Source organism: Haplochromis burtoni, unplaced genomic scaffold, assembly GCF_018398535.1.
Source record: "Haplochromis burtoni strain Fernald_Lab_line unplaced genomic scaffold, NCSU_Asbu1 Contig_178, whole genome shotgun sequence".
Lineage (NCBI taxonomy): Eukaryota > Metazoa > Chordata > Actinopteri > Cichliformes > Cichlidae > Haplochromis > Haplochromis burtoni.
Window position 1 is genome coordinate 60,256 of NW_024582539.1, and position 9,159 is coordinate 69,414.

A 9,159-nucleotide genomic window follows, 5' to 3' on the forward strand; every position below is an offset into this window, starting at 1 on the left:
CTCCCTGAGCCTAGTTCTGCCAGAGGTTTCTTCCTGTTAAAAGGGAGTTTTTCCTTCCCACTGCCGCCAAAGTGCTTGCTCATAGGGGGTCATATCATTGTTTGGTTTTTCTCTGTATCTATTATTATACGATCTACCTCACAATATAAAGCACCTTGAGGCGCCTGTTGTGATTTGGCGCTATATAAATAAAATTGAATTGAATTGAATGTGGCCTTCAGATTAGCTCAGGAACATATAGAGTGTATAGGACTATAGAGTTTCATTGAATGGGTTGCAATGGCTGAACAGCTGCAACCAAGTGCTATGGAAAGCATTCGGTTGAAACTACGCCACCACTGGACTCTAGGGCAGTGGAGATATTTTCTCTGGAGTGATGAATGATGCTTTGATGGACAAGTCTGGCTTTGGCAGTCGTCAACGGTACCTGTCTGACACCATTGTGTCTCCAAGTGTCAAGTTTGGTGGATGGAGATTATGGTGTGGGGCTATTTTTCAGGAGTTGGGCGTGGCCCCTCAGTTCCAATGCAAGGAACTCATCTTAATGCTTCAACATATGAAGACATTTAATGCTCCCAACAGATCACCAGTCTTTTGCATGTTGCAAAAAACCTTTTCTTTTTTTAAATGTTTATTTTATTTAACTTCCTTAAGGTTGTTACCTTGAAATAGTGTAAAAAGCAAAGAATGAACATTTTCATTCATTGTGTTTTACCCTGAATTGAATGTATGGATATTTTTTACTGTATGAAGATTTTTACTCTGATGGAAAAAGACAGCTATTGTTATCAAGAATAATACTGTACATAGATTTGCAAAGCTACAACTGTGTTTCCAACCTTTTACTTAGTTTTGTCGCTAAAATGATAAAAACCATTCATACAGTATTTAATATAATGTATAACTTCAACTATGTAGCACTTCTTAGGCTGTGTTGCTGCAGTTTCAGACACATGCCCATTCACTGTTCAAATTAAAGCACCAGTAGTTTCCTGTAAACTCCAAGCTCAAACGTGTTAATGCATTGTGCCGCATGTGGCCCAGATAAATGCACCTGCATTTGTTTCCTTACCTTTGAGGGCATCAGGAAGTGAGGGGGGGGTGTATCTAGGGCTCTCTCTCCTCAGAGAGCCACAGGGGCACTTTTTTCTGATGACTGCGACATAGATAATGCTTAGAACACACTATGCCCGGGCAACATAAGTTTTGGAGGTCATTCGGATACATGCCAGGTGTAGATTACAGCACCCACTCCACCCTTCCCATCGTTGTGGGTGACTTTTATGAGATGATGGCACTTGTTAATACAGTTTAAAATCCAGGAGCCACTTACAGGTTATGGAGCACTGTAGATTGACCACATAAATCATTCAGCAGGGATGTAAGCAGGTACAGGATACAAAAACTTCAAAGAACACTGTGTGCCTGTAAACAAATTCTAAAAGGCATTAATGGAGCCATACCTCCCCACATAAATCAATAGATTCCTTTTTAAGGCTTGAAGGCATTAACTAGACAAACGGTATAAGCTACAAGATTTTTGAAAAAATGTAAATTAGCAAAATTATACTAGTAGCAGTTCGTAAAGTAAAATTTACATTTAACACCCATCTTACAGGCTAATCCACTTCTAAAGTTTAAAACAAAACTATGCATATATAAACTGCTGAGGTGCTCTTTCTGTTTGTGGCCATCGAGTAGACGGGCTGCTCTGGAATATCTTAGAAAATTAGAGCAAACATGCTTGATATTATTTATTAAGTCCCTAGAAGAAACAACAGATTTAGTATACATAGATATAAGCCCAAATAACATATATAAAATAGCCTCCCTATGTCTTAGGGTCATTCTCACTGCCCTGCAGTGCGCATATGCCTGTGTCCACCTCACACTGTACATCAGTAACGGATACATCTCAGAGACTGCAGTGTAATTTATCCATCCATCCCTGCTATTTTCATCACCTTCAGTAATATGAGCTGCACATGGCACATTGTTTCATATCTTCACTATTCCTTATTTCAAATCATACACTGAAATAAGATCAGGGGTAACAAATCCCTATAGTGTGAGGGCATGTCTGTTACACTGCAGTAATGTTTGTAATGAGTTAACAAACACAGTGTATTTTAACAAGGTGTCTGTGCTTTAAAAGAGTTGAAAAAAAAATATAATTCCACACCTATGAAATCAACTATAAATCATCACTATATCATAAACGCGTTCCAGTATTTGCTCTACATCCAAATTAATATCTCACTATGTCAAATTTTCACCCACCAAAGACGGGAGTTAGATTTGTCTTTCCAGAGGTAATGCACTTACAGTTTTCTCCCCCGGGGTGAATAAAGTCCTACTCACAGTTTTTGAAAGTGCTGACTTGAGCACATCATTTTGGGGGATGCCCAGCCTTACACTCTTACACTTCATTTGTGAAATCCCTCCTTTCATTCTCTCTGAAAACTGGAGGGTGTAAAAGATTCGATGAAATATAAAGTATGGCTTAGATTTATCTCGTCACTCCTCATCGCAGTTTATCCTCCAGCTGAATGTGCATTGCAAGGAGCGAGCCAGAGGGCCTGGAGACTGTGAGGCGTTCCACTTTTCTGCTATTGATTGGGGCTGCGTTTGTTCATTGCTGATGTACATCTGAAATCTGCTGGGCTTTGTGTTTTACAGGAAACCAGGAGGTGGCATGGGTGGAGGTGTTCCCTTATCCCACCTGCCAGTGAAAGATACCAGAAATATTAAATATACAAAACATTAAAAACACACTTTGCTGCTCTTTATATTTGGTACTATGTATCTCATCTATTCAGTTCAGTTCAATTTTATTTATACAGTGCCAAATCACAACAACAGTCACCTCAAGGAACTTTATTTTGTAAATTGGGCCCTACAGAGAAAAACCCAACAATCATATGACCCTCTATGAGCAAGCACTTTATCAACAGTGGGAAGGAAAAACTCTCTTTTAATAGGAAGAAACCTCCAGCAGAATCAGTCCACTCCTGTAAGCAAACGCAACATATCAGTTCAGATTAAAAATGCAAAACATGTAGTGATGCTGCTATTGAAAAAATAATATTGTGATTTAATTAATAATTTGTTTTTAAAATGAAATAAAAAAATTAAGGTTTGGTTTGTGAAGTGTAAAGAAATAGTTTTATCATTTTTCCTTCCTTGACGAGACTTATTTTGGAAAATAGGACATTTATTTGCCCGTTATTTTGTGTAGAGTAAAAAACATACGTAACATTGGCATTATGGCATTGGCATATCAGAGATTTCTTTAGAATAAGGCATAGAATAAAGTCAAGGTTAATAAAAAAAAAAGCAAAAAAAACAAAGTAATCAAAAAGGCTTAATAAATTGAACACAATTAAATAGTAAATTGAAAAGAACACAGATTATTTACAACAGAGCTCATCTACTGCATCTGGATCTATTGGATCTCTGATTCCAAAGTTTAAGCCAACATAGATAACAGCAGGTACAAGAATGTACATTGTGGTCCTAATTGAAGGGTAAAGTAGGGCACCATGACCTGGAAGACAAGCATAAAGCATTTCAATTGACTGCAGTATTCTGAAGGTCAGCATGGTCCTTGTAGCCCCCCAAACTGCACTTGATAATTCAATAATGGGGTCAACAGCAGCTTATAAGATAGCTATGTACAATCAGATCTGCTGCATCTATAATGCCCTACTGAAGAATTATAGATAATAAAGGTTTGGGGAGGTGGGGGGGGCAGCTACATCTGGACCATCCAGCTCAGTCACTTGTCAGAGCTGAGCTGAAACAGGGAGGGAAGCCTGCTGAGGAGAAATCGAAGGCCGGAAGCGTGCCGAGCTGGTTCAGCAGAGGGCTGGTCCTCAGGAACTCTGGAGGGCAGCAAAAACTGACAGAAAGATGTGGAGGTTCTTCGTGGCCCTTCTCATTATTATTATATTTTCATTTAATATAAGTCAGAGGTGTTTGAAGTATTCCTGTGTATTAACTTGTTGTTTTGCAACTTTTAGCTATTGGAGGAAATTGCAAAATTATGCTTAATAATCTATCTTTTAACTATATGCTTTTATGTCTATTTGTCTGTGTGGCTGTATTACATTGTCATGAATTTTATCATAATTACTTTGCTGAACTAGAATCTCATGCACTGAGAATCATCTTTTGTGTGGTTGCTGCTGAGGACATACCTGGCAACAATGAAAATTCAATGTTTTATTGAAGTTGAAAGTTTCCACCACTAGGGGGCAACATTGCAACAACTGTTTGCTGTTATGTTCAGCATACACAGTCCCAAATTGTACATGTAGCAATGCTCCCATAAGATGAATGTTAAAGTTTTCAGTGTCCTCTTCCCTTCTTGTTTAGAATCTCATTATCTGCCTCAATTGTTGTCACTCAACAGGGTTTGATCTCGGGGGTCAAGTGGCCATCGAGTTCTCACACTGGAACAGTCCTTTTCCAGAGAGCAGCCAGAACCTCCCGAGTCCAGACTGTGTTCACTCCGAGGCCTCCGCTGTCCCGCCCATCAGCGAGCATCTTGAGCCAGTGTCCTGCCCGGCGTCGCTGTCCGTCACCCCGCTCCCCACGTACAGTGCCAGCCAGGAGACACTGTGTGACAGCAGCACGAGTACGCTGAGAGCTGTGACAGTACATTCTTTTCAATTATGATAACTTTTTTTTTTTTTACAGCAAATCTACATTTCAGTTAGTAAAACACTGATTACAACAGGTCAGATGGTAACATCCTGTAACTGTGTTGATATCAGGAGTTATGATTGACCCTCTACGCAATCTCCATAATGCTGAAACTGGCACTCTGTGGGCCACACAACAACTGTTTACTCTTTTAGCTTAAGGCAGTTCTTAATGTCTTTGGTTGCACATATGAGCTGATTGTCATGCTGCAGAATTAATCTATAACCAGATAAACTGCACGGTGTCTGTACTTTTTTAGCACAAAGGAAACTCTCATCACATCTGAAGCTAAATAAGGAGAAACGTGGTCTCAACCTCCAAGTTTCCTCCACCATGCATTTCTGTTTCCTGTTGACATTCATCTGCTGTGCTCTCTGGCCCTGGATTAAATAAACTGCCCTTTGTCGACAAGTGATTCAAATGTTATGGGAGCACCCTCACTGCTCAAGCTTGGCTTCAGACCAGGGACCCTCCGGTGTTCGTGAATTCTCAGCTAATGGCAGTTTTAAAGTGGAGTCAGCTTATCCTGTCATCCATAAGTGCGGGTTTTGTTTTATTTGAATACCATCAGGTTTTCCCATTCAGTGTAATCAATGCTGAGTCAACACACATATGGACATGATTTACTCTTCTGCCCTCTTTTGTCTTTGGCTAGTACCAGTATCAATATCCGGTCACCCTTGAGCCTTTTGTTTGAGAAAATAGCCTCTTTAATGCAATAACTCAGCAACGTAGGAGTTTCAAACTGATACCATAGATGCAACTACTTAAAAACTTGGACAAATTCAAATCTCAGGACCTTGACCTTGAGGTCAGAGCACAAGTTTTCTGAAAATCTTGAAATGCGATAACTTGAGAACAAGGCGACGTAGGATTTTGACATTGATATCATATATGTATCTACTAGGAGCCTGGTGGTCACCAGTATTTTGCCTTCTGACCTCTACAGTTTTAGACCAGAGAAGATGAGGCTGAGATAATGTTTATATCAGGGACTTCATTCCTAAATATTCGTCAGAGTGTTCTGACCCTTCAACCTCTGTGTTCACCTCACTTTACCACGCTGCAGGTTTTCCAGTCGTCTGTTCTTATGTCTGTACACATCTGCAGAAGAGCTTGGGCAGCACATCTGCTACACCTCTATGACGTGGTGTAGTACACTATCACTTCTTCACCAGTGTCATCTTTTCAATATGCCTGTCCTTCACCCAGATTTACCCCCATCCTCCCCGCGCAGCTGTTTCTGCTCCACTTACTTGTTTCGCTTAACGAACTGCAGATCTTTATATTGAAATCAATCATTCTTATAGGGTTTTTATTATGACATGATAAACCTGCAATATCTGTTAATAGGTTAGATAGATTAATGGATATATTTATTCCCAGGTGTGTGTGTCTATGTGTGGGTGCATGTATTTGTATGTGAGCGTGTGTGCCCTTGAGTCTCCATCAGAGGACCATGCTGACACTGTCATCAGTGCCAACTGTCATTGTTTTGGGCTGCAGCAACACTGACTAGCCGGCCCTTTTTTCTGATTGGCCGCTGTCAGAGCAGCTTGACCCCCGATTGGCTGCCAGAGAAGCCCGATTAAGAATGCCGATGAGTAGCTCTCCTTTCTCTCTCGCTCTCTCTCTCTCTGACACTGTAAACATCCTGCTCATGCTTGTGTTTTTTTTTCCTTCAGTGAGGATCTGTGACAGCTTTTGCAGCTTTCCTGCTGCCAGATTTGAGCATCTTTCACTATGACAGATCCGATCCGCATGTGTGTGAATGTTACAGTGATTCTGGACCGACTGATGCAGGGATGTGAGGAATAAGGAGTAAAAAAAAAAAAGTGGGGATGCTGGTTGCTCTCGTGGGACATCGCACTTGTTTGTCGCCCTCAGCGAGGGGCTGGAGGTGGAGGGTGGTGTGTGCATATGTCAGTGTGTGTATGTAGAGGAGTCATCGGGCTGTTTTGGCATTTGCTGCGGCTCAGCTGTGAAGCCTCTCCCCCCCTCCTCCTCCTCCTCCTGCCTTCTGAGGAGCGAAGCTGCCTCTCTGCCTCTGCCCACCTTCACATGGTGAGTGTCCTCAAGTTGTCTTGAAGCAAAGGCAGCTTGATCTCCAGAATGGATTCTCTTCTTTTTTTTCTGCAGTGCTCTCACTCATTTGTTACCGTGTCCTTCCCCCCGCCCTTACACTGCTTCATCTTTCACCCGCAGTTCCCTGAACAGTGTAAGCATTTGACCTTCATATGCACACACACTCTTTCTTCCAGCTCCTCATAATCGCCTTTCTCTTGATTGTAATTCTACATGTTTTTTCCCACACACTCCACCAGCTCTTTTGCTGTGATTCATCAGCTGTAACGCACGGAAACTAGTCATGTCTCTGTGAGCAATGTCAGTGTATGAGTGTGTGTTTGCTGTGACTGTGGTGACTGGGCACCAGTAGCAGCTCGGCAGGTGCAAAAATTTCCATCCCTTGGCCGCTAGGGAGAAAATGCGTCCCTGGGTATGATTCGCGCATCCAGCTAGAACAAACAATCCCTCCTAACTGGTGACTGACACCTAATCCCCCTTGACAACACACACATCCCCCCCTCCCATTTCCCATTAACCCCTCCCCCACACACACACACACACACACACACACACACACCTTTCTTCTCCTATCAGCGTGAGCTGTCATCTCCATGTTGTATTGTGTTATAAATGGAGCCGCACTGTTGAGTGTTTTAAGCAACTAGAAGAGAAGAAGAAATCCTTTTTCACTGGAGAAAAATCTTTAAAAATTCTTGTGTAATAGTAATGTTATGCTCTTTTTTAATATGACCACCACCCCAGTCTTCAATAGGTTCTAAACACACTGCGTTTTCCCGTGTATTTAAGACCAAGTTAAGATAAATTGTGTCCATTTACTGCTCGGCATGTAACACTTCAAAACTAATTCTCTAATCAACTGGGACTCAAGGTCAGGCACATAAAGTAAGAATAAGGTGAGTTTGCTTACTAAAAGACATTAGAAGTCTTGGTGTAAGTCTGAAAGAGATTATCTAAGCCAGTGAATGGATCACAACAGTAATCTAAACACAATGGCACAAAAACATGGACGCTTAAATCTCGTGCAGTGTCCACAGATGTGACCATAAAGCACCCACAGCATTTCAACTTCAAACAGCTCATGCTTGGAAACTGTCAGGTTTGCTACATTCTAGATCAAAATAAGAACAGCTCATTAGCCACAATCTGTAAACGTCAATAACCTATATGCTTTTAGCTCTAGTTTATATATTGTATGATATTCATAGCCATGGGGCTATTATTAGGCTACTATTTTGAAGCCAATGGCATTTAGACATGATGATATTTTAACGGAAGGGCGAAGCTAATCAGCTAGTGCTAGCTTGGTTAGCAAAGCAAATTACTAGAAAAACTGAAAAGCTTCTTTAAGCAGGACTGAACATTCAGCAGCTGTCAATGTGACTGAAAAACCAGTGACACTGCACCAAAGACTTGCCATCTAACCTATGCCATCTAATAATGAAAGCTAAATCACAGTTTAAATATGGAAGCAGCAGTGGATGTTAAAACTGTAAAGACTGACATCGTGGAGAGTCGCTTTAAAGCAATTTTTTAATTCAGAAAACTTCAAATATTGTCTGCTTCTGAATGACTAAAGTTATCTAGCAGTCACACTGACACCTATGCGAAACAATGTGCATAAGATTTTCATTCACCATTCTTGACTGACAAGGCAGGAGCAGTGGCTCGAAATGAGAGGAGCAGCTCAAGACATGTTGATTAAATATGTACCATATCTGACACTGAAATAACAAGCATGGCCTACTTCTCCTCACATTAATTTTGATGACTTACTTGCTTCAAATACCGGAGATCTTGACTCCAAACTATTTAGCAGACAAGTTTAAATTATTGATACGACATCCTGTAAATGAAAAAAGTATTTGGGCTGCTCAAACTGACACAGTGGAATGATATTATGTTAACAGAGAAGGCTCACCACACTAAAAATGCAGAAAATAAAATACATAATCAAACCGAGGTTGTTTGAAGTTATTCAAACAGGCTATCCAGATTTATGTGTCACTTTTGCATATTCAAAATCAATAAAGACCTGTTTGAGTGACCACGTGAAGCTCCAGTGTTACATCAGTTTACACAGTTTTATGAATTTTCTTCAGACGCAGACAATTTCTCGCTTAATGTTTTGCACCATTCCACTGCTGGGCCCTATTTCAGGAAGCCGGTTTAGAAAACTCAGAGTGAAAAACGATACTCAGGATTGAGTAACCCCGAACTGTCCAACTCGGAATATTCGGTTTCAGAAAGGCTGATAACAATTAGTTCAGTCAACGCGGAGTTGCTTTAACCCCAAGTTAAGCGCGCGCACGAGGATACATAAAGCCTTGATTAGTGGAGCACAGATTAAGCGAGTCACCATGGAGA

General features: G+C 40.9%; 1 protein-coding gene across 2 annotated transcripts in view; it reads left to right on the top strand.

Annotated features, from left to right (window-relative positions):
- Positions 1-9,159, top strand: part of LOC102293824 (anoctamin-4) — a 72,444-nt gene that overhangs the window by 18,020 nt on the left and 45,265 nt on the right. Inside the window, exon 3 of one of the 2 annotated variants that reach the window (XM_005942889.3) lies at positions 4,415-4,639. In XM_005942889.3, coding sequence (XP_005942951.1) covers positions 4,415-4,639 — 225 coding nt within the window. Of the gene's footprint in view, positions 1-4,414; positions 4,640-6,064; positions 6,772-9,159 lie in introns of those variants that run through there. The other variant, XM_005942890.2, reaches the window with a different exon arrangement.